The sequence below is a fragment of the Lepidochelys olivacea genome (assembly GCF_965140295.1).
Source record: "Lepidochelys olivacea isolate rLepOli2 genome assembly, chromosome: 25".
Taxonomy (NCBI): Eukaryota; Metazoa; Chordata; order Testudines; family Cheloniidae; genus Lepidochelys; species Lepidochelys olivacea.
In genome coordinates, this window is record NC_140435.1 from 8,699,747 (window position 1) to 8,727,484 (window position 27,738).

At 45.8% G+C, this 27,738-nt stretch overlaps 2 protein-coding genes across 3 annotated transcripts in view; one reads left to right on the forward strand and one right to left on the reverse strand.

Moving 5' to 3' along the window:
- The window catches only part of CSNK1G2 (casein kinase 1 gamma 2), a 91,496-nt gene extending 87,537 nt beyond the window's left edge, over window positions 1-3,959 (forward strand). For both annotated transcript variants that reach the window (XM_084614355.1, XM_084614356.1), the window contains exon 12: window positions 947-3,959. In XM_084614355.1, coding sequence (XP_084470481.1) covers window positions 947-1,001 — 55 coding nt within the window. In that variant the 3' untranslated portion in view covers window positions 1,002-3,959. The remainder of the gene's footprint in view (window positions 1-946) is intronic.
- A 3,146-nt stretch (window positions 3,960-7,105) lies between these two features.
- Window positions 7,106-27,738, reverse strand: part of BTBD2 (BTB domain containing 2) — a 41,893-nt gene continuing 21,260 nt past the window's right edge. The window contains exons 4-9 of the mRNA XM_084614739.1: window positions 25,845-25,950; window positions 24,869-25,066; window positions 21,403-21,595; window positions 19,039-19,126; window positions 12,316-12,462; window positions 7,106-9,017 (exon numbers count right to left, since the gene is read on the reverse strand). Of these exons, the coding sequence (XP_084470865.1) occupies window positions 8,856-9,017; window positions 12,316-12,462; window positions 19,039-19,126; window positions 21,403-21,595; window positions 24,869-25,066; window positions 25,845-25,950 (894 nt within the window). The 3' untranslated portion in view covers window positions 7,106-8,855. The remainder of the gene's footprint in view (window positions 9,018-12,315; window positions 12,463-19,038; window positions 19,127-21,402; window positions 21,596-24,868; window positions 25,067-25,844; window positions 25,951-27,738) is intronic.

A 27,738-nucleotide genomic window follows, 5' to 3' on the forward strand; every position in this document is an offset into this window, starting at 1 on the left:
CACTGGATGGGTTGTTGGGGTTTATTTGCTGCTGTGTTTGGCTGCAGCAGTTGTATCCTTCTCCCCTGTGTAGAGGATCGAGGGGACTGAGTTGTAATGAATCGACAGGGGATTCCGTACCGAGGCGGCTGGACGCGGACACACCCTGCCGTTCTCTCTAGCTCGCAGCCTGCTCTGCCTAATGTCACCATGTGGTGTCTCCCAAGAGCCAGGATTTGTCTATTTTAAATCTGCCGGGGATGCTGGGCTGAGGTTCCTGGCCAGAGACAGACCCTGGGGTTCATTCTAGTTCCCAGGAACGCAGGCTGCGTGGCCACGCAGGCTCTCCCCTAAACCCCAGCCTGGGCGCTGCAGCCATGGGCGGGATCATGGGCTCTCGCGCTGACCAGCATTGCATCTTCATCTGCCTGAGCACGCGTCTGTTTCCGAAGGGTCGCGATCTCACTCGTGCCCCCCTAACTCCTGTGAAAAACACTGTCCCCACCCCCAGCGTCCAGTGACTTGAGGTCTGGGCTTTTCAGTGACCAGGGAACGAGAGAGAGATGGGACCCAAACCCACTTCTCGCTGGTCTTTAGAAGTGTGAGGCTTGCCAGATGAGTTCAGACTCATGGTCCATCTCGTCCAATATCCCCTCTCTGATAGTGGCCAGCACCAGCTGCTTTGGAGGCAAGGTGTCGGAACCTCCCAGCAGCAGATGTGGGAGAATCTGCCCCCACACAGGCCACCTCCTGGTCGCTAATAGAGATCAGCTTAAGGCCACCCCCCCCCAAAAAAAAAAACAAAACCAAAAATCAAAAAACCATGTTGTCATGAACTGCCACGATTCCAGATATTCTCATTCCCCCTTGCAATGTCCAATCCCTTCTGGAATCGGGAGGAACCTGCTGTTGGCCTTAGAGAGGACAAGTGCAGTCTAGGGGCGTGACAGTCTGCCTGTCTCCACAGATGCTGCTGTTTCTTCAAGAGGAGGAAGAGAAAAACCATCCAGCGCCACAAGTGATCTGCCAGGGACAGCACGGATCAGTTTGTGCAGTATCGCCTCTAACTCTGGCTATGGATGGGTCTAGATTCCTGATCAGATCTGCAAGGCCTTCCCTCCCTCTGATTTTGATGGGGGTGGGGGAAGAGCCGTCATGACTTCACCGCCTGGCACCACGTGTGGATGGGGAGGGGGGGAGGGAAGTTCCCAAACTGCTTTACTTTTCCTCCACCACATCCACCCAATGATCGTTTACTCAAACCAAGTCAGACTTTGCCGACGTTCCCACACCCGTCTATCGTGCAGTCCACGGAGAGCATTAAGCTATTTAAAAAAGGAAACCAACCAACCAAACCCACGACGTGAATTTCTTCTGATTCTATTAACTAGTTTGAAAACGGGGATCAACTCTACAGACTCGAAAAACATTGCTGGCATAGAAGAAGCCGAAGACAATTTCAAGAGCGGTGGGCTATGGAGAATTTTTTTTTTCCCTGTCGCTTCTTTGTCTCTGAAGTTAATTTAAGTCTCGGTGCAGAGTGCTGAGTTGTCAGTCTTTGACCTTCCTCTTTTTAGTGTTACGAAATTCTGCTTTTCTTTTAAAGATTGTGTTTTCCCTGTAAGCTCCCCTTCCGCCATTTGGTTAAAACTCTTTCCTTGTGGTGGCGATTGATCGCTGTGTTAGCCGAGTCTCTGGTACGGTGATGCGTGGAGGAGGGACTCGTTTACACTTTCGTTTTACGATGCACTTTTGCTAGCAATACAAGCGATGTTTGGTCTTGAAATTAACAGTTTAGTAATTAACAGGGGAAAGCAGGTGGGGGGGGAAGCCAAATTTAGGGTCTCAGGAATGGTTGGGAGCTTATCAGAACCCTGAAGCCACGCCCTCAGCCATTTGAAATGGGCAACCTACCTTGGGGGCACCTGGCCAAGACCAAAGGGAAACTTGATGTTGAAGAGCAAGGTAGAAAAAGGATGTCTTAATGGTCCCTGCAATGAGCCTTGGGGTGGGGACTGCTTCCTGGTGCACAGGACAGCTTAGGATGTTTTTATTAAGCACAGGGGATAGCTGAGTCCTGCTTATACTCCTGGCATGAGAGTTCAGTGTCCTCGTTTTATGTGAAGTTGCTTAACTGGACTTTTTTTTAAAAAAGACTTTCCTGTTGTCCAAGCCCCCAACCCAGTGAATCTCCCCACAACTGACATTCTGATCAGCAGGGACCTCCCGGGAGGACCAAGAGCCTCCTAAATGAACCAAAACCAAGCCAGTGCAGTAAGGAAGCAGTGTGCATGTTCCCTGGGGGAAGAAGGGGAGGATGAGAGGCCAGTTGGGGAGGAATGGTTAAAACTCCCTGGGGTTCCATGTCCCACTCAAAAGGGGCAGCATGGAGTGAATCAGATTTGTAGCTTGCTGGGAAATAGTAACCCCCACTAGGATAGACCCAGCTAGGCCATTCTGTTTGTCCACTGACTCTCCTTTCTGGAAGGGCTGGAGCGAACCTTATGAAGGTTGAAACCCTCCCTGCCTGCTTGCCAGTACAGTCATGGGGCTGGAGCCCTAGGCTGGCCCACTCAGCTCATCCAACAATCAGAGGCCCATGTGCTTACTCCTTAGCTGATCACATGTGGCAGTTCCTAGTTGTGGGGTTTTTTTTAAACACACACACACACACACACAAACCTTTAAACAGCCACAAGGGGCACAACAGCCAACCTTAATTCAGTGTGAAACGACTGAGAATGTGTGTTCGGTTGTGCGTATTTACCACGGCAACAAAATTTGACTTTAGGGTTGTTTTTTTACAGGGCGGGGGGGGGGAGTAGCATGTGGGTTTTTTTTTATTTTCTGTGTAATTATGACACTTGTAATGTTTGAGCTGTAGGAGCTGGAAGCTGCTCTGAGGTTGTGCAGGAGGAGGATCAAAGCCTTTGTCTGAAATAAACACTGCCATCCTTTGCAGGCGCAAAGGGGGAGCGTGTGGGAAGTCCTCAAACGCCACTTGTGCTAGGTACGTCCTGCTTTACTCTTCTGCAGAGGCCCTCGGAATGGGGTCCTGGGCTGATTCGCCAGCGAGCCATACGGGCTACTCTATCCTGTTGCTGCAGCACGTGGGCGGCTGGGGGTAGGAATATATGGCTGTAGGGGAGGGGACTAGGGCCCACAGGCAGGGGGAGCCTGGCCCATTTCTCTCCCATTCCTGCTGGAGTACAGCGGCTTTGTCTCTCTTCCAGCCAAATTCCTTTCATTTAAATCAGCCCTGAATGCCTAAAAACAGGCTTAAGCTAGTTCAAGTGGCTTCCTCCTTCCCCAGCATCCACCCTAAGCTGTAAGGTCGGTGCCCCTTTAAAGATCCTAGGGACTGTGAATCAGACGCAGCCTCGTATTCTTGTCTGCAGTTTTACTTCAACAGCAGTGCCTCTGTCGTGCTCAAGAGAACCAAGGTGGTGGGGAGGGACAGCTGCACCGGGAGCTACACAAGGAGTGCACAGCCAGCTGCTAGAGAGCGCTTGGTTCTTGACAACTCAATGAATTCCACCAAATCAGGACCTTTGTATGGTATTTAGTTATGTGCAATGTTTGACCTTGTTTCCCAAACAATGCAAATGAAACCGCCTTAAATCTTCACTGGAACTGTTCTTCCAGTCCCCGAAGGTGTAAAATAAAAGTATGTATGTGAGTGGGTGCATGTGCGTACTTGGACTGCCATTTGCCATCTGTCTTTTCAGACAAACCTCCTGCAGGCTTACGAGGAAATAAAAGGGAAAGAGGCCAGGGCCTTTGCCCAACTCTGTCTTCTGACTCTCTTCCTGCCCCAGGGAATGGTCAGGCCCTAGGGCTGGCTGAGCTGGAGGGAGCAGTGGGACACTGTACTCACATGGTCTATGGTCTGTATTTGTGTAGCTCCAAAGCAGAAGGGCAGTGGTTCCAGTGCAAGTTTAGTTATGGCTTTAAATAAAAGCATACAGACCTGGTATTTACATTTCTCTGCTGCGTCCTGGAAGCCACAGAATTTAGGGGCTTTTTTAAAAAAAAAATAAAAAAAAAATCCAACCCCCCCAGTTTCCATCAGGATTTATTTTGGGGTGATGCTGTGAGAAGGCGCTGGCCTGTGGGACCATTAACAGATTGAACCAGCATATAGAAAGCCCTGGGTGTACTGTTCTCATACATCTACCAGCTGGAGGCAGACCAGCCCCTGCAGGACTGACAAGAGCAGAGCAAAATATGAATTTAGAGCACGAGCTGCAGGGGGAGGGGGAGTTCAGGGTGCTGAGTTGCCTTTGACAATAATGCCTCCTCCTCCATGTGAAGCAATGGCAGGGATGGGGCATGAGTGAAAGAGCAGGCCAAGAGGTGGGTGATTGCCCAGCTCAGACAGGGGCTTGCTGGGAGATGCTAGTCATGGCAGCTGATTTACATTATCCCCACTGGACAGACACAAGGGCATTTTACATACAGACTGAGTGGGGAGTTTTAGTCAGTCTAGCGAAAGGAATACAAGCCCAAGGTGGGGATAGGCTAGCTTTAAGGAAAGGCCAGGGGGGTGTTCCAGGGATGCTGCTATCTCATCTCACTGTGGCAGGAGTAATTCCTTCATTAGACAGTTGTGTAAACAGGCACTAGCATTGATGGTCAGGTGGGGCATTTGCTGCACCTTTGTGGGACCCTGGGCTCAGGGATACACAGCCTGGGCTCAGGCCTGCAAGGGGTTCTTTTGTGTCACACGCTGCTGGTGGCAGCACCTATTAAAACACTGCTTTAATTATTACCCAATTAAGTTATCCATGTGCACTGTTAAATTTATTTGCTGTGAGAATATATAAACTAAATATTTCCCCTCATACTGTTTAACTATGAGTATATAGAATTTACTGTAGTAAATGAAGCCCTTCACTCACAGTGCAGGAGCTCTTTTGATTGCTAGTTTTGGCTCTTGAACCACTGAGGTCTGAGTAGCCTGGTCTAAATAGATGTGGCAGGGACGTCTGCAGTCAGACTCAAACCAGCTCTGACTGAGTGATTGCGAGGGCATTAAGGCTGATCAGTGACAGGCCAGGCTGGTGCTGGGGTTTGACTGGTCTTGCCCAGCTGTGGATGCTGGAGGAATGAATCAAGGAGGTCTAAGCTGACTACTGCTCTGAATAGGCTTATGAGCATGGAGAAGTCAGTCTGCCTTTGTCAGCTGCCTCCCAGGCCTGGAGGGAAGAGATGGCTGCACAGTGGAGGGCTTTACCTAATCAAAGCACTAACAGTCCAGGGCTGGGCACACTCACCTGGGGCATACAATTCCCTTAAACAAAACCTGCTCACTACAGGATTGGTGTGTCCAGAAGAGAGACACTTACAGCTGCCTTTTGTTTATTCAGCTAGGCCTGCCCAACACTGGCTTCTCTTCTCCCTCCCCCCCCCCACCCCCATCCCTTGGGGGGGCCCTGTTTCCTCCCCTCTGGGTTCATGGCAGAGCCAGTAATAAAACCTGGCTTTAGTCAAATAGTTTGAAGAGAGGAATTGAAGACCATTTAGCTGCTGCTTCATCATTACCTTCTTGGGTTTAAATAAAAGAGACGAGGGGGAGGTGGAAAGGAAAACTTAAGGCAACTCACTTTCTCTCTCTTGTATATACCCACATATTTCTCAGACCACCACCTCCCTGCATTAACTTCTTCCACTGAACACTTTTCAAGACAGAATGTCCAGGGGAACAAAGGAAAATATACTTGTACATTGCTCCAAGGGTTGAACTTTTACAGCAATTTACACAGCCATTTAGAGCACCCAGGGAAAATAAATTAAGGACCCTGCCAGCATCAGCTACCTCAGTTCTCTTCCCACACTGGTTGAAGACAGACTCCTGGAAGGTGCCAGGTTCTGTTTTGCTAGCTGCTCTCTTCCACTCATGAAACTTTGTATTAAAGACAATCTCAATGTCTTTATTGATTTCCTATTTACAAAAATCACAAAGCTGGCAAAAAGCAGAGAGCGTGAACACTGAATGAGCATTTGATACATTCATTAATATAGCACTAGAGTCTAGACGTTGCCAGCTCTGTTTGAGGTGACATGATACAATAGAAACTTCTTATACTTTGGAGACAGGCATGTTCCACAATGAATCTACAAAAGACAAAATCGCCTCAAACCGCATAAAGCCCTAAGAACAAAAATTGCTCAGATGTTATTCAGAGTTTAATTTTTCTTTTTAAAACATTTTTCAGCAGGATAGTCTAAAGCGACCTACCTGCCTTGTGGCTTGAAAGCAAGACTGCAAGGAGGGAGTATTAAAAACATAAGCCTTAAAAGGAAAAAGCCACCAGGTAGGTCTACACCTCAGCCACATCTTGAGGCTAAATGCCTTACGTGTCCTGCTATTTTCATGGACCAGTGTGCAGATTTGTTTCTTCCAGGGTCCAATCATTTCTGCTATTACCACTTTATACAGAAATGCTCAGGGAGTGCTATATCCACAGCAAAGAGGTTACACCGAAAGTAATAAAATGGGCAAAGAAGCCCTGAACCCTGATGGACGTATTCCCACAACCTTTGACAAGAAGAGGGGAAAAACGGGAGCACAAAAGCAGGCAGGTCAGCTATGTACATTCCAACAGAAGGCAGTTTCCCTCTTGGAGGAAGGAGCATCTCCATTCTGTTAATCCATTTCAGAATATGTTTGCATTGCACAGAATCAGGTTCAATAACTTGAGTAGTGGACCCACCATTTTCAGTACTGGCCGTATTTTAAAAACTGCCTACTCTCAAGCAGGCTCACAATATACATCTCACAATGTCTTCCTAAAGAACAGAACATACTGACAACAGTATCTAACACCTACACGGATTATTTCTGGGTGACATTAATTTCTGATCTTTATTTTTGCTGTCTGGCTGGTGGAAAGTTACCCAGCCAGCCAGCCACAGAACCTAGACCCAGTTACTCTGGCATGCCCGGGGGAGGTGGTGGTGTCAGAATGGGATACTATTTCCCAACTGGCAACAGGCACCAAATCATCCATTGCAGTAGAGGATGACCAGCATGTAATGCTTTGCTCAGGGACTGCTATCACAAATGCAACAAGGGAGCCCTGTCATAAGACCATGTCTGGAGCAGTGGAGAGAGAGAGAGAGAGACACACACACAAAGACTTTTTAATGAACCTCAACTTATCAGAGACAACACAATCATGCACTAATTAATTCCACACCAACACCTCTGAATGGTTTGGCCACCCATGCTTACGAAGGCAGCCTTTATTTCAAATACCCTCCTCCTCGGCAGGCTGCTGGGAAGTAAAAATCCCTTTAGTCTTCGCTAGTCAGGGCAAGGGTGGGACCATTCAGGCAGTTACAAAACAAAGTCACACAGCTACTTCCCATCAAAGCAGCATCATGCTCAGCTGAAATCGCATCTGTTTATGGCGAGAGGCAACCAGTTTTGAACAGAGATAAGGGGAGAGGAGGAGGCTCTTTTGCCATCAAAGCACCCCCACCGATGTCTGGTGTTAAAGCTTTTGTTTAAGTCAACCAGGAGTCTCCAGTAAGAGCGTCATGCTGAGACAGTCTGTCCAAACACCCACTGAACAGGCTCTAGCTGTGAGGGGACAGACAAATGTGCATGGACAAGCAGAAACTCTTCAGTCGTTTTCTATTGTTTCATGAATCCCACTCCATCTGCTGATGGTTAAAGAAGTGACACTTGAACACCAAACCCCCTTCCTCTTTGGCAGCAGAGCTCTGACCCAGTATGAACAGTTAGTGAAGCAAAGAAAACAAGACAGTAGAAGAGCCATGCTGCAACTTGCCTGAAGACCGCAGCCATATACTTTACACTGGAGCCAAGCGAGGCACATTGTCAGGTAGAAGCAGCCACCGACAACTGCTACCTCGAAGTGGAAGGGATTCAGTTAGCATGGCAGCTACCAGTATGGATTCCCTGCTGCTAAACGCTGCACAGGGGATATTTAACATCCCCCATTTGTTTAAATAGCATACAGACAAAACTGCAAAAGCACCCCCAGGCCAAAGCAGGGGAGCCTGCATGTAGGTAGCAAAGGTGCTCTGCTAAGTGCTGATCTACTGGGCCTCTCCACCTACGTACAGGGTCATCTAGCCCCAGGGCGTTTCCGTTGGGTTGTACTAACTGTCCAACTTAAAGGATTGTCTCAAATTAGCAAAAATGCCCATGTAAAACTCTGGTTGATCTCTGCAGAAGTTCTCTCCTGGAGCTGGGAGGCCGTTCTGAGGTCTCCCACAATACGTAGTGCTGAAATAGGAAAACCTCCATTAACACCCGTTTCCTTAATTTTCTGAAAAGAGCAAAGGTATGTACAGCCTGGCAGTATGACAGGCACGTTTTAGTGAAACCTCTCTCAGAGAAACCTCCCCATTTTGGCAGCACAGCTGAATCGACCTGGCAAACCCTCTCATCCCAATCCCAAGTAGGGCAGAGGAAGAAAAAGTCAATATGATCCTCAATATGAATTTTCTTTTTGCAGGATTGTCACCTAGTGGAGAATTTAACCACAATCAGAGCCACTTGTTTCCATGCTTCCAACTGATGTAAAAGCATCTACATTCATGACAATAAAAAACCCATGAAATCAGAGAGGGTTATCAGTAAAATGAAGAGTTACTAGCCACAGGCAACCTATAAATGACACCGATAAACCAGTTAGTCTGTACATGGGGGTGGCAGCAGCAGCAGCTTCACTAGCACAAGGCAAAACATGAGCTTTACAATTATTTTACTGAGACCTTTGGCTAGCGTGGCTCCCACTGGCATGGCTGAATTCAGCCAGAGATTTTGTTTGGAAGGGCGTGGGAGAGAGGGAGAAGGGGAGACAAAAGTTCCTCCAACACATCTGATTCCAACAGCTGCACTATGTATAGAAGATAATCTCTGGGATCTGTCCATCCTCCACAGACGTGCCGTTGTTATTCCCAGCCGCATAACAGAACGTAAAGCATGTTTTGGCTCCTGTTGTTGGTGATTCATGGATCACTTTACGCAGTCCTTTGGTTCCGTAGTGAGAATCTGGACCCTGCATTAGTGACAGAAAATAGGGGGCAAGCCCGTTAGTAAGAGGGAATACAGCCAGGCCAGAGCGAAACCAGGCTGCTTACAGCAGCTCCGTCACGAACTCAGGGTCTGATCTTGCCGGGTGACGAGCATCCCTACAGCTCTGCGAAGTGCTCAGGGCTGAGGACGCTCGGCAACTCACCGCTACTAAATCTCAAATATTTTAAGACACCAACAGCAAGCAGCTATTTTCTGCAGTCCAAGGTTTTGACGCTGACTTGCTTCGGAGATGGTTTTCCTTTTCCAAGGGGAAGGCTCAAAAAAAGCCAAGCACAGACCTCCACCGCTAATTCACACACTCACTGGGCAGCTACTCATTTTATTCATTACTTCTTTGCACCCAACCCCCCCCCCCCCCGTCATAGAATCAGAGAATCTCAGGGTTGGAAGGGACCCCAGGAGGTATCTAGTCCAACCCCCGGCTCAAAGCAGGACCGATCCCCAACTAAATCACCCCAGCCAGGGCTTTGTCAAGCCTGACCTTAAAAATTTCTAAGGAAGGAGATTCCACCACCTCCCTAGGTAACGCATTCCAGTGCTTCACCACCCTCCTAGTGAAAAAGTTTTTCCTAATATCCAACCTAAACCTCCCCCACTGCAACTTGAGACCATTACTCCTTGTTCTGTCATCTGCTACCCTTGAGAACAGTCTAGATCCATCCTCTTCGGAACTCCCTTTCAGGTAGTTGAAAGCAGCTATCAAATCCCCCCTCATTCTTCTCTTCTGCAGACTAAACAATCCCAGTTCCCTCAGCCTCTCCTCATAAGTCATGTGTTCCAGTCCCCTAATCACTTTTGTTGCCCTCCACTGGACGCTCTCCAATTTATCCACATCCTTCTTGTAGTGTGGGGCCCAAAACTGGACACAGTACTCCAGATGAGGCCTCACCAATGTCGAATAGAGGGGAACGATCACATCCCTCGATCTGCTCGCTATGCCCCTACTTATACATCCCAAAATGCCATTGGCCTTCTTGGCAACAAGGGCACACTGTTGACTCATATCCAGCTTCTCATCCACTGTCACCCCTAAGTCCTTTTCTGCAAACTGCTGCTGAGCCATTCGGTTCCTAGTCTGTAGCGGTGCATGGGATTCTTCCGTCCTAAGTGCAGGACTCTGTACTTGTCCTTGTTGAACCTGATCAGATTTCTTTTGGCCCAATCCTCTAATTTGTCTAGGTCCCTCTGTAACCTATCTACCTCTCCTCCCAGTTTAGTGTCATCTGCAAACTTGCTCAGAGTGGAATCCACACCATCCTCCAGATCATTTATGAAGATATTGAACAAAATCGGCCTGAGGACTGACCCCTGGGGCACTCCCTTGATACCGGCTGCCAGCTAGACATGGAGCCATTGATCACTACCCGTTGAGCCCGACAATCTAGCCAACTTTCTATCCACCTTATAGTCCATTCATCTAGCCCATACTTCTTTAACTTGCTGGCAAGAATACTGTGGGAGACCATGTCAAAAGCTTTGCTAAAGTCAAGGAACAACACGTCCACCTCTTTCCCTTCATCCACAGAGCCAGTTATCTCATCATAGAAGGCAATTAGATTAGTTAGACCTGACTTGCCCTTGGTGAATCCATGCTGACTGTTCCTGATCACTTTCCTCTCCTCTAAGTGCTTCACAATTGATTCCTTGAGGACCTGCTCCATGATTTTTCCAGGGACTGAGGTGAGGCTGACTGGCCTGTAGTTCTCAGGATCCTCCTCCTTCCCTTTTTTAAGATGGGCACTACATTAGCCTTTTTCCAGTCATCTAGGACCTCCCCCGATCGCCATGAGTTTTCAAAGATAATGGCCAATGGCTCTGCAATAACATCCATCAACTCCTTTAGCGCTCTCAGATGCAGCACATCCGGCCCCATGGACTTGTGCTCGTCCAGCTTTTCTCTCCCTGCCTTCCATCAACTCCACTATCCATCCTGTACCCCATATTCAACCTCTCTTATATCTTCCATTCCCTCCCCCTACTCTCTCTCGCTATTGTGAAGTCTTGTCACTTCTTCGGGTACAGCAGTGCTTCGCAAGCTATCTGATGTGGGGGACTGGCAACTTTTGGTTTTTTTCCCAGTGTGCGCGCAGACTGGCAACCGATGGCTCGCGGACCGGCACCGGTCCATGGACCACCACTTTGAGTAGCACTACTGTACATCCCCTCTGCCATAGGCTTCCAGTTGAAAAGAACTCAGAATTAGGTAGTCTTGTAAAAAGTTCCAAGCGCTGTATGACAAATGCTCACAACCCTGGTATTCTCATCTGAAAGAGACCTCCAAGAGCCATGTTGCCCATTAACAGTATTCAAACACTAGTCAATGTCCACACTATTAAATAATTTCATGCAATACCGGATTTTTCATCACCCATCCAACTACTGACCCATTATGACCACGCTTAATTGGTCTCATCTGAAGCACATGGCTAGATTTACATTTCTATGTTCCCACAGGGAATTGGGGCACTGTTAGGACCAGAGTCAAGTTTTTGAGGCTTTCCCATGTGTTCTGTCAGTATGTACGCATACACAAAAATACTCACATGCAAAGAGAATTCTCAGGTTGAAAACTAGCTGCACCTAAGTATTCCTAGCACTGAGACAATAAAGACCTTGCATACAACTGTATTCCAGTAACACCATGAAGCCCCACCCAAGATCAGGGGCCCACTATGCTAAGGGCTGTGCAGACACACATGAAAAGCCACCTGCCTTGAAGAGTTTACAAACTAAATAGAAAGACTAAAGGTGAAAGTAGCTACAGGAAGATTTTGAACAAGCCTTTCATAAGATCTAAGGTAGAATGAAGGCCCCTTTCCCATTTCAAAAACTGCTTTTACGTTTGAACTCTAGTGTATACAGGGCCATTGTTGCATCGTTTAACCCATATAACGATGTTATCGGTTCTTGACAGTATGTACGGATATTGCTTCTTTAGTGTAGAATGCGCATAACTATAAATAAATTCACAAAACCAAGACTATCTACACTGGCCAGAAAAACACAATTTCAGCACTAATGCAGCCAGCACAGTTAGCTTGCCTAGCAAACATTTACTAAACAAAACTAACTCTGAATGTTAACCCCTGACGTGCCACTTGCTTACTGGTAAGGAGCTAAACAATAAGTGCGAAATTTCAAAGAACAGGAAGAGACCCTGGAGGTCTAAAAATAGGATCAACGTTACTTCCCACGAGACCAGCAAACCCATTAATTCTCCCTCCCATACACATACTGCAGCTAGAGCCCCATTACAGTACCTTTAGTGTCGCACAGGCTGTATAGCTGACGTTAGGTAAAATCTCAACAGGCTCTTTAAACATGACCCGGAAAGTGCTGGAGGATCCATCACAGCTGAACCCAGTGTCATTTTGACCCAGTACTGTATTGCTGTCTGTGTGGATGATCTGGAAGATGGATAAGAAAAGTAAACTTATTTAAAAAAAAAAGATGGGATTGGCATTTAATTTAGTTATTTCCTCTCTGAGTTGCACATTAGGCCCATTAGCGGAGATCTTCATTATCGAAACGCTTCTCTGGACTGGTGAAGAGAGATAAGGTAGCTTTACACAGGCTTCTTTGGTACAGATTTGTTAGCTGCATTAAGTCTGCCGACTCCACCAGTCAGACCTTTTAGAAAAATACAACGACACTGAAATGCAAACGCATCAACACAAGTCAGTACAGGGAAACGACAGGGAACAAGATTCTGAAGAGGAGCCCTCACAATGCCTTCCATACTCAGATTTAAGGGGCCTTTTGTTAGAGTCAAGTTAGAGTGAACTCGTAGACAGGGACAAACAGTACTTGACGAGATTGAATATGCCTCGCAAAGAACTGTTTAATCAGAACAAAACGGGGGTCATTGGGACGAGGTGATTTAGTGACGTATGAGACTCCACAGTGCTAGGTAGCCTGCACTGGTTTCCAGTTATTTCTGGGTCCAATTTAAATACAGATATGGATCTACACAGTCGCACAGGTTTGGATCCCAGCAATCTTTGATACCTTCTCTCCCCTTACACTGCAACTTGATAGTTGATTTCAGCTGGGATATTCTTGCTTAGGTCTCTAGTCTGGAGCTGGGGGGAGACGGGGGACTGAGGACAGTGTTCTCAGTAAGAGACCCTTCAATGCAAATGCTTTCTTCGCTGGTCAGATGGAGCTTATGTACTTCCTGTCCTTTTGGCAATGGAACTGGAGATACGTTTTTGTACAATTGCTCTTTTGATTGCTATGGTTTGATTTGAAGCTGAGCTACCCACCCCCAGAGGATAAGCAGTGTTCAACTTTCCTGAGCCAGGTATTAATGTGCCATTCCAACTCACTTCTTCCAAATGGATCCTAGAGCACTTTGCAAAGTGATTGCACTGAAAGAACAGACTAGGTGATGAGCCAACTGTCTACTGGTACTGTTCTGGAACAATGCCAGGACTGATTGTGGTAAAACCACAGATAACGCTGCTCAGTCCAACAAGTGCCCATCTGTGCATTGCCACCACATCACCCCACCCTCTCATTGTTTTGGTTTATACCACATTTTAAGGGAATCTTTCATAGAATATCAGTGTTGGAAGGGACCTCAGAAGGTCATCTAGTCCAAGCCCCTGCTCAAAGCAGGACCAATCCCCAACTAAATCATCCTAGCCAGGGTTGTCAAGCCTGACCTTAAAAACCTCAAAGGAAGGAGATTCCACCACCTCCCTAGGTAACCCATTCCAGGGCTTCGCCACCCTCCTAGTGAAAAAGTTTTTCCTAATATCCAACCTAAACCTCCCCCACTGCAACTTGAGACCATTACTCCTCGTTCTGTCATCTGCCACCACTGAGAACAGCCGAGCTCCATCTTCTTTGGAACCCCCTTTCAGGTAGTTGAAAGCAGCTATCAAATCCCCCCTCATTCTTCTCTTCTGCAAACTAAACAATCCCAGTTCCCTCAGCCTCTCCTCATAAAAGTCACGTGTTCCAGTACCCTAATTATTTTTGTTGCCCTCTGCTGGACACTTTCCAATTTTTCCACATCCTTCTTGTGGTGTGGGGCCCAAAACTGGACACAGCACTCCAGATGAGGCCTCACCAATGTCGAATGGAGGGGAAGGATCACGTCCCTTGATCTGCGGGCAATGCCTCTACTTATACATCCCAAAATGCCGTTAGCCTTCTTGGCAACAAGGGCACACTGCTGACTCGTATCCAGCTTCTCGTCCACTGTCACCCCAGGTCCTTTTCTGCAGAACTGCTGCCGAGCCATTCGGTCCCTATGGTTACTAACCTTCAGCAAGCGTTGGTCTCAAGAGGTGTTGCGCGTGTCCATCCCACGTGAGCGTGCCCCATGCACACTCACCATCAATTTTTCCCTCCGTGGTACCCGTTGGGGCAGCTCAAGTGCTTTCTGCTGCTGCACACCACTGTGCGCTGGCGGAAAGGGCCCAGCCACACCTGAGCCCCCTCAGTTCCTTCCTGCTGGACAACCCCAAGGCAAAGGGGCAGTAGGGCAGCTGTGGAATTGAAACATTCAACACATCTTGAAAAACAAGAGTTACAGACTGTTAGTAACCATTTCTTCTTCTTCGCATGATTGCATTCCCCTCTTGGCCACTCACTGGCCATAAAGTAGGAGGAGGGATCCAAGTTCATGCGCACAGACTGGAGTATAGCTTGTCGAAATTTAGCAGAGTCTCTGCAGTACCGAGCGATGGCACACTGGGGTGCAAAGGTGTAAACTGAAGACCAGGTTGCCGCCCTACAAATGGCCAGGATAGGGACTTGTGCAAGGAACACCGCAGAGGCCTCTTGCGATACTGTGGTGCTCACCAGGGAAACGCCTGCCACGTCATAACGCACACGAAGGCAGGAAGTTATGCAAGATGAAATTCTTTGCAAGGAGACCTTGAGACTCTCCATTCTGTCTGCTATGGCCATGAACAGCTGGGCTGACAAACGAAGCTGTTTAGACCTGTCTACATAGACTAGTCGAAGTTGATCGGCAGACCTAGAGCTTCAAAAGTTGACTGGATGAGATGTACGCTGGACAGTACCTGAGCCCGGATCAGCCTCTGACTAGCCAGTTGCCCAGGTAAGAGCAGTCCTGTACTCCTAGCCTCATCAGGAAAACAGTTATCACAGACATACATTTTGTGAAAACCCAGGGAGCTGCTAACATGCCAAAAGGAAGCACCGTGAACTGGTCACAGGACTGCTTTGTTACAAACCCAAAACACTTTGTAACCTTGATAAATTGCCACATTAAAGTAGGCGTCTTTTCAATCGAGGACAGCATACCAGGATCCAGGGAGAGATAATGGAAGCCCGAGTGACCAAGCTAAACTTTCTTTTTGAGAGATCTGTTGAGCTGATGCAGGTCCAAAACTGATCTGAGACCTCCCTCTGCTTTCGGACTAGAACCACTTCCCTCTGGGGAACCTCCTCTATGACCAAAGGATAGGTTGAACCTGCTGGAAGAAGAGCTCCTTGTGAGAGTGGCTCCTGAAGAGGGATGGGGAGAGGGAGCAGCAGAAACAAACTGAACTGTATATTCTACTTCCATAGATCTTAATACCCAGCCGTCTGAAGTAATCCAGAGCCAAGCACTGATGAAGTGGGAAAAGCGGTTTTGCAAATATAGGGAAAATGGAATCTGGCAGGACAGCCTCGAGCATCCCATCCAAATAGCTGTTTAGCACCCACTAGGCATCAAGACGGAGCAGGCACTGATGCAGAGACAGACGGAGGGGGTGTCTAGGTCTATAACCCCTGCTCTTCTTCCTCTGCAGGCCCTGCTGAGAAGCAGGAGCAGAGCAACAGTGAGTCTGTTTATAGGTGAAAGTGCTTTTTGGATGGGGCTGGTGCGTACGGCCCCAAAGACTTTAAAGAGTCCTTCAAGCCATGGAGCTTAGAGTCAGTTTTCTCTGAAAACAGCAAAGACATTTCAAAGGGCAGGTCTTGTAAAGTCTATTGGACTCTTGTGGAAGCCTGAGCACGCCAGCCTTGCCACTGCAGAAGTCACGGATCTAGCCACAAAGTCCAATGCACCCAGCACAGCCTGCAACAAAGATCTCGTTACATATTTCTTCTCATCAACAAGAACTCCTGCCTAATGTCCTCTGGAAGCATGTCTATGAACTCTGAAACAGAGTCCCACACTCAGAAGAACATAAGAAAGGCCATGCAGGGTTAGACCAATGGTCTGTCTAGCCCAGTATCCTGTCTTCCGACAGCGGCCAATGCCAGGTGCTTCAGAGGGAATGAAGAGAACAGGCAATCAAGTGATCATAGAATCATAGAATATCAGGGTTGGAAGGGACCTCAGGAGGTCCTCCATCCCGTCATCCAGTCCCAGCTTCTGGCAATGAGGCTAGGGACACCCAGAGCATGGGGTTGCATCCCTGTGCATCGTGGCTAATAGCCATTGATAGATCTATCTTACATGATTTTATCTAGTTCTCTTTTGAACTCAGTTATTCGTTTGCCCTTCACAACATCCCCTGGCAATGAGTTCCACAGGTTGACTGTGCATTATGTGAAGAAATACTTCCTTTTGTTCATTTTAAACCTGCTGCCTATTAATTTAATTGGGTGACCCCTAGTTCTTGTGTTATTTACTCCTTTGTATATCATTTCCTTGTTCACTTTTTCCACACCAGCCAAGATTTTATAGACCTATCATATTCCACCCCACCTTTCGTCACCTCTTTTCCAAGCTCAAAAGTCCCAGGTCGTCTTAATCTCGTCATACAGAAGTAATACCCGTAATCATTTTTGTTGCTCTTCTCTGTACCTTTTCCAATTCCAACGTATCTTTTTTGAGATGTGGCAACCAGATCTGCATGCAGTATTCAAGATATGGGTGTACCATTATGATATTTTCTGTCGTATTATCGATCCCTTTCCAAATGGTTCCTAACATTGTTCAGTTTTTTGACTGCCACTGCATCCTCAGACGATGTTTTCGGAGAACTATCCACAATGACCACTCAAGAAAGAGATCTTGGAGTAACAGCTAATTTAGACCCCATCATTTTGTACTCAAAGTCTCTAATGTTTAGAGACACTCAAATCGTACCAGCCCAAAAGCGCTCGCTGATTGGCAGTCCTGAGCTGCAATCCCCAAGTAGCATAAACTTTTCTACTCAACAGATCTAGTTTTTTCCTGTCCTTCGATTCAGGGGTTGCCCCTGTTCCCTTTCACTGGCTGTGGATATCACCAGAGAGGATGGCAGGGTGGGGGGATGAGAATAGAGACATTCAGACTCCTGGGACGGAACAGAATATTTATGTTTGTTGCTTTTTTGAGGCAGGGAAGAGATAAAGGGGTTCTGCCAGAGAGCCTTAGCAGGGTCCATAATCACCTTATTAATAGGTGAGGCCACTCATGAAGGCCCTGCTGTGGCCAAAACGTCGTCAAGGCAGTGTGAGGATTCTTTAACCTCCTCCACCACGATCTCCAGGCTTAAGGCCACCCTCTTTCGCAGCTCTTGGTTCAGTCAGTCACTGGGGGCAGGTGAAACGTCCCGAGCAGACTGCCTTATCAGGAGAGGACGAAGAAGAGGCCAGCACAGGCTCCTCCATTAGCTGTCCAGAAGGGTCTTTGTGAACTGCCTCTTGCTGCTTGTACTGGACTCAGGAACAGGCGGTGCCTGGCGAATAGACTCCCCACCTCTCTCCAATGACACAGAGCAGGAATGCCTCATATGACCTAGAAACCAGGGGGGAACCCCACGGGTTTCAAAAAGGCCACCGGACAGAGGTGGGTGCCAGGAACTCCCTGGCCACACACTTGATGGCACTCCCGTTGAAGGTTCCCTAGCAGTGCCTTGGTGGAGAGTAGTGAAACTGGCTCACACTGGGAAACAAAGGAGCAAATCTCTGATTCAGAGGAGGTCTATTATCCCTCTGCTGACCAAGGGGGAGCTCCTCCCAACAGTGCCCGAGACCACTGCTGAGCCAAAGGAGCACCTCCATGAGCCAAAACTTTAGCCTAGCTTCCGTCTTTCCTCATCCAAGGCTTAAAGTCTTTGTAGATCTGGCAACAACCCTGAATATGAGCTTCCCCGAAACGCTTTCAGCAGCTTGAGTGTGGGTTGCTCACGGGCCTCAGCCTACCACGAGAGAGAGAGCTTGAAGCCCAGGGACCGAGGCATCCCTCAGTCACACACAACATGAAAAAACCCAACTGGGGACTGAGGAAACACCTACACTCGCTACACCATTAGGTACGTACTAATTCTATGAATCTAGAAAACTGTCTACAATTAATTTACAATGAACACACAGAGCACTTGCTAAGGCAAGCCGAGCAATTCCAAGGACCATTGCAATGCAATGCAAACACTCAATATTTATATCCCATAGTATAGTTATAATATAAGTAAGATTAATACCGGCAGCATCCTACAAGTATTCCATAAAGTCTAAACATATTTTTTTTAACACTCATATCTGTGAGTAGGAAGGAACTGAGAGGGCTCGGGGCGGGTGGGCCCTTTATACACCACGCAGTAGCGTACAAGTTGCCACGACAGGTATTACTTGAGAGGAAAAAACTTCCTGACAACTGCATGCAAAGGCGCTTGCACATTGGGAGTGGAATGACACACACAATCACTCAAAGGACGCCTGTGTAAACATGTGTTTCCCTAACCCCAGCGTTTACCTGAATTGCCTCAATGCGGTCAGATTATACATTCTTATGAGCACTAAACTCCCAACATGGCAGCACTGAGATACCGCAGCGATGGATGCCATTTATAGCAGAACAGAAACAGGCTTATGAAAGTAGCTAATCCTCCTAGGCCCCGTGTGTCTCTTTACTCTGCTCAGCTAACCAGTATTTCTATAAAACATGAAGACGCCTTTTTATAAAAAGGAGTTAACTGTATAGTTGAAAAGTTTGGTGTATATTTCACTGAGCGCTACACTGGCGAGGTTTATATGGCAGCAAATAAAGGGCATGTTTAGTACAGTAAAGAGAGAATGTTTAATACCTGTATATTTACTTGGTAGTCTGTCGGCCCATGTATTGATCCATACAGTCCAAACCCAACTACAAATATCCTTTTGTTTACTGAGAACCTGTAAGATTTAGAGAGAGGTTAATAGGGAAGAGTCAGCACAAAAATGGCAAACTGGTCTGCTAAAGTAAGGAGGATGCATAGTGACCTTAGCTCACAATTTGTTTTCAGGTCTAAGACTTACTGAATTCTGTACTGTATTTTAAGTGTGCTTTTTCAATAAGGTCTTAGATCCTTGATAGCTAATGATTTGCACTAAAGGAAAATAGAATTTTGTATTCTGCTTCCATAGTAACAGCATAAGCAATTCATACTGCACCATTAACACTCAGATTGACCCCACACAAAATGGGATTAGGTGGCTATGTACATTGTCACATATGAGCTTTCATTAAAAAACAATGAACTCTCTAGCCCTTAGGACTGCAAAGTCAGCCTCCAAGATGTGAACCAAGTCAAAGCTGATGCAGTGGTCTGCCGGAATCTGGAGAGGTTGAAAATAAAGCCAAGAGAGATGAACTGCTCTTACTCACCTCCATGAGATTAACACTTTGAAGCCAAGTAAGAATACTTTAAATGTCAACATTAAATATATTCTGAAGCAGAATCATTAAGTTAATATACTTGTACATAATTGCTCGGTGTATTTGCAGCGGAACAGCTAGCTGCTGTCAAGATTGCCTGGGTAGAGAATAAGAACTCCGACAACTCCCACACCACACCTTATTCAAAACTACCTTCACCCCCCCACCCCATACCCCCAAGACAGGGAGGAAAAGGAAATACATCTGCCTTCCCATTGCAAAAACACTAGATTGCTTTTCTCTCCTCCCTGGATACCAAAATTGGATACCCCATTTCCAACACCACCTCCTCACCCCCTCAGACAACAGCTGCAATGTTAACGCGTGTTAGCAATGCACATCCAGGGCACATTCAAAGTTGATCTGCCAGCAGTGTAAAATATCGCATACCAAAACTACACAGCAGCCTGGCTCAACGTGCACCTCGAAGCTGACACTGTCAAACAGTTTCACTTAAAATAAGTTAGACAACTTTAACTCAAAGACAGAGAGGTGTCAAGAGGTTTCTCAATGTTAGATCTTTGCTCTAAAAGTTTCCTGTTGTAATAGCCTCTCCAACACAAGGTTTTACCCTACTTTAATGATGGGGAAACTAAACCAGACAAATTAAACAACCTTCCTATAGTCACTGCAAGTCAGCAGCAAATAAGGGAATAGCCCAGCTCTCCTAGACTCCCAGTGCCTTGCTCTAATCACTAGGCCACAATGCCTGCAATCAGTAAGTGGAGCCTTTAATTGAGACAGCCTTCACTTCACTGTACCCATTAAAATGACCTTGCATGAATCTATAGAATGATTAAAGGATTAGAAAACCTGCCTTACAGCTATTGAGCGCCTTGAGTCTATCTATTTAGGTTAACAAAGAGAAGGTTAAGGAGTGACTTGATTATAGTTCATCAGTATCTACGGGGGAACAAGTATTTAATAATGGGCTCTTCAGCCTAGCAGAGAAAGGTCTAACAATCCAATGGTTGGAAGTTCAAGCTAGACAAATTCAGACTGATAATAAGATATACATTTATAACAGTAAGAAATTAACCATTGGAACAATTTATCAAGGGTTGGGATAGATTCTCCTTCAGACAATTTTTAAAGCAAGTCCGGATGTGGTTCTGAGAGAGATGCTCTCATTCTGGGGCAGTTCTCGGACCTCTGCTATGCAGGAGGTCGGACTAGATGATCACAATGGCCTCTTCTGGCCCTGGCATCTATGAATCTACAGCAAGTTAGATTACAGAAGCTAGCTTGATGTTAGTAAAAAAGCTGGTGCATGATCTTAGTGTAGCAGGGAACTGGCCCAGATTTAACAGAGCACTGGTGAATCAACATGTTGTCTAGTCACCCAAAGACAAGCCATGATTTGGCATAAGGCTACAGGTAACAATTAGACAAGGGTCTGTGATACTTACTCTGTCAAAAAGAACGACTGGGTGCATTTAAGGTGTGTCTACACTAGAAAGTAGAGCCGTTTTAAGCTACACAGGTGTAATTAAAGCAGCAAACTCTCCCCACCACCCAGCATGGGCATAGTTATTATACAAAGTATAAACGAGCTTATACACATATAGCTTATTCCATTTTGGGAAGCAAATTAAGTTATACCAGTATAGGGCACCTTAACACTAGCATATCTGCATGCATGCTAGGGCCACACGCTAACCAGCAGTCATCCTGGTAGAACATTTTAGTGTAGGCCAGGCCTAAGACCACTCAAAGCTCAACAGAACAGGAAGAGATGAGCAGCAGAACTGACCTGATCCTGTCGCTAGTCCCACTGTACCCCCAGCGGCTCTCCACCTGCTGGAAACGGTTGATGCTGCACTCCTTCCCTCTCAGGCAGCAGCGTGGTCTGTCAATGAATTCCACTCGGGGTTTTGGATTGACAGTGAAGTGGAGAAACAGGCTAACCACTTCCCGGTCAGTCAGAATTCCTGACTGGGCAGGCCCTGCAAAGGAGCAGACAGAGAGCAACGCTGTCAGGACTTAAAAAAAAATTAAAAAAAAAAAAAAAGCAAAAATTGCTGCAAGTTTTACAATGGAAGGCAAATTTATGCTGAGAATACGAGTAGGTGATTCCTACATAATATACACCAGGAATGCCACACATGCTTAAATTCCCTCAGGAAAGGAAGCTAGCTTCACTGAGAACACAGTGTATACCAGGCCGCTTTCTACCTGCACATCAACATGTTGAGACACTACACATCAGCATCTGGTCTGGCATGTATTATAAATACACACCTCCATTCAGCCAACATGCTGTTATTTATTCAATTGGCCCGAGTTCTACCACAAACATTTAAGAATATCAAGGGCATGCAGCTAATTTCCCAACCCTACCCCTTTGAGAGATCAGTATTTATATTTTATGCGACAGTTACAAGATCTACACTCATTTAGTTTATTACCACTGCGGTGAAGACCCTAGATGGGATGATGTAATGGGGTAAGTACAGCAGGAAGAGATGTCGAAATTAAAAATATGCTGTCAATGTGAAAGGTAGCCCACTTTAACTGTTGAGATGGACATGGTTTCAGGTAATACCACCTACACCTGTGAACTCCCTGCCATTCTGGGGGATTTTGTTCCCACTTTAAAAAAAACACCACATTTCTCTGCCTGTTGCAGTATGCATCTTTCATACAGACAAAGAAAACTGACTATAGTTAAACAGTCTACAGAAAGTACTACATAAACTATAAACCCAAACAATTCCTCTTATCTTTCTGTTACAGTCATCTTAGGTATGCCTTCTAAAGGGACACTGAACTCAATCAATTTCCAAAAAGTTTAATTGAATGGTTCCAGTTGCTGCCAAAGCACCCTTTAAATAGCATGTCCTGACTAATTCCTTGCAGAGTAGCTTTTCTGGTACTGTGTTTAAAAGAAACTTCTGTGTGTGAGTGAGAGAGAGAGAACACCCAACAATGAAGTTGATTACACACAAAGTTGCTGTCAAATGCACAAACAAAAAATCTCCACCTCTTTTCCAGTTAGTCATCCTAAGTGTTGTTTGTAACTATGATTGGTTACATTCAGTGACTTGTAAATTAACTGTGCCCCTTTAAATAGTCTTGAAAGTCAGGTGTAAGACGGCACATGACTGCAAGAGACAAGGATGAAATAGAATTTAAAGAAATATGTATGGTTACCATTTAAATGGCTTTACAGACACCTTGATCAGCAAAAAATTACTGCAAACAGATCATGTCTAAACATACCCAGTTGCCGCAATTCCTGGTTCTGGAATGTTTCAAATTACTTGCTCTAAGGGAATGGGGTGTGACTGACCCACTAGCCAGCCAAGATGCATTTATTTTGATCTCCACTTTCTATACTAAATTATAAGCTGGTTTAGTTGAAACCAACAGCTTCCAAAATCCTCTCATATAGGCTACCAGTTCCATTTTCCCACCTCCACTGTGGTTGACACAGACGCAAGAGGCCTTGCTCTGACAATGTTAGTTTAGAGGACAAAAGTGCAGCAAATCCAAGTTATTCATCCTTATTGAAGGAGGGGCTGGACAGTATAAATTGTTAGGATATTTTAAAGAACGGAATGGACACTGGAAGAACATTTCCTATATGTAATCTCAAAACAAGACAGCAACAGTGATTTCCCTGCTATTGGAGAGGCCGCAGCTCAAACAAGCACTCATAACAGACCACACAGAACAGAGATCCTGGCTTTCCCTAGAGTCAAACTTCTCACCCTGGCACACCGAAAACCCATGCAAGCCTCCTACATAACTGAACTTGTCATCCATAAAAGTCTGAAGGGGAAGAAAAATCCAGCACCTTCCAGACGGAAAAGACAGAACAGGCAGAAACTGTTGCTTTTACTGATGAGAATTTTGACCCTGTCAAGAAGAAACGTGCTTTCTTTAGTCACACCAGATGCTACATCAGATCTGGAATTGATGCAACAATCCTGTACCCAACTAAGCAGTGGTTCAAACATAAAGGAACAAACTGCACATTGTGACCATGGATATCAACTTCAAGGTGGAGGAAAGCCATTAAATATGTACAGCAGACCAACAGGATTGAGCCACTCAGTGAGAATGGACCGAATCTCTGACCAACAAAAGGGTCAGCATGTCAGACAATGTCCAAGTCACTTCTGCGACAGGCAGCATGGCCGTTACTGCTGATTTTTAGTATACCCATCTCTTTAAATATACATTACACACTTTTTTGGTTATTGTGGCTGTCGTTATTACCAACTTTATTTTTCAGAGGTCAAAATTCATCATCAAGGAATGGAAGTCACCCCCTCCTTAGAACGGACCTACCAAAAAAAAAAAAAAGTTGTGTTCGTGCCCCCTTCTGCTTTTTATAATGTAGAATGGGAACTTCTCGATGTTTCTAAATGGCTCTTCTGCTTGGTTTTTTTTTTTTTTCTTTTCTTTTTTTCTCCCCCCCAAGAAACATCAAGTTGACTTTACTCCCTGGAGGACTGGAGAACCTCTGAGATAAGAAATCACACGAGACAAGTGGGCAAGTGAGAAAGGAAGACATTTTTAGTCAGATTGTTTAAACCAAGGGAACATCTTTTTAACTTGCACTCGTGACGGAGGCTTAGGGAAAGTGTTATTTGTGAAATAACTAACACCTCTCTCCCTTCAACTGAGGGCTGAGAAAGCTGCCATTCCAGGTGTCTACTCTGGAGAGTCCATTAGCAAAACAGGGATGACAACACTAGATATTCCTGACCCTTCTGTGGTTAAGGGGAAGCAGAAAAGTGATTCTTGTGTTTCTTTATGATGAAAGCCTGAATGGCTTACAATTCCTCCTCCCTTTGTAAGTCACCTTTCGGAATAGGATACACCACCATTACCACCACAGTTCAATACTAAATGTTAGTACTTTTTGCAGTCTACTCTTTCAAGGGAACAGGAAAAGTATATTCCTATTCAGATATCATGTTATTTCCTTTTTCATGTAGTCAGTAGTAAAAACACAGATAATATGCAGAAACAACAGGATTTAACTTTTAGAGAGCTACTGATCTTAGGTTCTCCATGGGATGTTTAAAACTAAATTACTGATAAACTGTGTGATGTACCTGTAGCTTTTGATGTCCAACAACAAATATCTAACAAGTATTTTGAGCAGTTTTGGATATTCTATGAAAGTCCTTTTTTTAAAATATACTTGATCCTCTAAGATTTGGAAGTGGAGACCAGGTCTCCCAGAAGCGCCTTTATTCAGTTACCTGCTGCAAACTCCTCAATAGTCATCAATGGGAAGCGAATAAGAGAAAGCGCTTTGCCCAGTACTTTCCGCTTGTTCTCTGGAATCACCTGAAGTTGCTGCCGCTGACATTCTGCCTCCGACCAGCGAACCACTGCATTAAACAAACGAACCTCCCGAATCCCCAAGGTATCCCGCTCCAGCACCGCAACCAGGGTGTCTGTAAGGCAGGACAGCAACAACTTTAGGCACTGACCCATATGTCCTGATTTTTAAGTGGCCAAAGTTCCCAATGCAGAATCCCAAGGCGAGGAAAGGCGTCGGAATTCAGAACTGCAGGGCTGCTCCTGAGCGCTGTATGCCCACAACCTGATGAGTAATTCCACAAGTAGGCATGCCACTGCAACAGCAAGCAGTGCCTACAGAGTGGATACATTTACTGCTGCACAGTAAAAGGAATTTCTGGTTACCTACAAGTCAAACTTGAACATAAACAGGATAAGAGCCAAAAAGTTTGTATTATCCATGCCTTAATTTGACAATTTAGCCCATTAGCAATAGAAAATGAATATTTTGACTTTTAAGTTCCATTTATGAAACGTGCACACTACAATGTCTCTGGACATAAATATTTAACACCTGAATCTTATTTCAAGTCAAAGCACTGCCAACTCCTCCCACAGAGGGTATGTTACACCCACCCTTCGCCAGCCAACAGCAACAAAAGGGATAGGCTTTGTATTATGCCCTAGAGATCAAAGTGTCACAGCCCTATAGAGCAAAGGGATGTGAATGCCAGTGTCTAGTTCTAAGAGTTCTGCTGAGAATCCCCTGCCCCTATATGCTTATGCCCAGGGACTGTCAGTTCCAGTCCCTTGAGAAGTTGTCCCTAGACAGCTAGGGCCAAACCAAAAAGGACAAACTGCCAGGTAAAGAAACTTGTGTAATCCAAAAGTCAAGCTTGTAACAAGAGTCTGCAGAAAGGAAACAAAGCTTACCTAAATCAATGTCTGTGAACCCCTCGGCATTGATGGCATCTGATGTGTTCTTGTCTATGTTCTCTAGGCACAGGCTGGCCAGCTGGGGTTCATCAAATAGTCTTGCCTAACAACGAAGCATCCATCATTAATGCAAAGAAAAAGTTGTTCTCAGTTCCTTATTTGCAGCCAATCAAGGATATTTTATTTTAAAGCATCTTTCTCCAATTACTGGATTTGCCACTAGTTTGCAAACCAAGTGAATTCATGACACAGACAACATAGCTTAGCCTTTCACAGCTAGTTAAGGAAGAGTAATAATACACATACTGGAAGAAAACTTGGCTCCAATTTAGCTGAATACATCTTCACTCAAGAGTTACATCAAGTTAGAAAGAGACTTTGAAGAGTCCTGTTAACTAGCACTATGTTAACTAGAACTTTGCAGGCAGCAGAGACAGGGACAAGTCAGGTTTGACATGTCAGCTGATAGTGGGGTAAACCCTTAACTTTCATTAAAAAAAAATGAATCAAACTAAATGTAAGAAAGCCCTTTGTAGAAGGGCTTCCTTTGTCTGAGAGCAAGTGTAATTGAGATTGCTACATCAGAAGAGGGGGAAGATAGTGCCTGAGTAAATTGGGCCAATCTACATTAATGAAATTTGCACTGTACAGCTACACCGATGCCATTACATCAAGTGAAAATGCCAAAATGTAGACAGCGTATTGATGCAAAGTGAAACCCACACTGATGCAAGTGAAACCAGTAACATACTGAAGCAAGCTGCACTCATAAAAGTTCTGCTTTGTGCCAGTGCACTTTGTCTACATGAGGGTTTGCAGAGGTGTAAATAGATCGATTTACTTACAGTAAGGAAATTCACAATAGTGTAAGTGGACTAAGTCTGGTCACACGAGAGTCCTCAGAGTTTGGAGACACTCAGAGTGGCTGAATGCGCAGCATAAGTGGCGCCAAAAGATTGAATTCCAAGGACCCAGCACCAGAGCTGTTCTGTGCCCAGCATGGGTAGCACCAACATCCTGAATCCATCTGGTACCATCTCTATGCCTAGCATAAGTACCATCAGGGTTCTTGGAGCCATTCAGAACACGTGGGCATATGCAGAGGTCACCTTGAAGAATACTTCCTATCCACCACGCTTTGTCTTTTCTATTTAGATTAAGCTCTTCAGAGCACGGATCTTACTAAACACAAACAGCACCTAGCACAACAGTGCCACAACGTGCTGGGGGCTCCATTCACTACCGTAATACAAATAATGGCTAAAAAGATGTTTTGACTTAGGAGCTTAGACAGGGTTGCACTCACGGAGCTGCTGGTTCTCTTGGTGCCTCCTGCCTCTGACTTGTGCAAGGCTGAGACAGAACTTAGTAACACCAGCTTCAAATACTGAGACCTCAAGTGCATCAGAGAACTGAAATATGGCAGAATTTCCTGCTTTAACAGAATCCTAGAATCTCAGGGTTGGAAGGGACCTCAGGAGGTCATCTAGTCCAACCCCCTGCTCAAAGCAGGACCAATCCCCAACTAAATCATCCCAGCCAGGGGCTTTGTCAAGTCTGACCTTAAAAACCTCAAAGGAAGGAGATTCCACCACCTCCCTAGGTAACCCATTCCAGTATTTCACCACCCTCCTAGTGAAAAAGTTTTTCTTAACATCCAATCTAAATTTCCCCCACTGTAACTTCAGACCATTACTCCTCGTTCTGTCATCTGGTACCACTGAGAACAGTCTAGAGCCATCCTCTTTGGAACCCCCTTTCAGGTAGTTGAAAGCAGCTACCAAATGCCCCCTCATTTTTCTCTTCTGCAGACTAAACAATCCCAGTTCCCTCAGCCTCTCCTCGTAAGTCGTGCTCCAGTCCCCTAATAATTTTTGTTGCCCTCCACTGG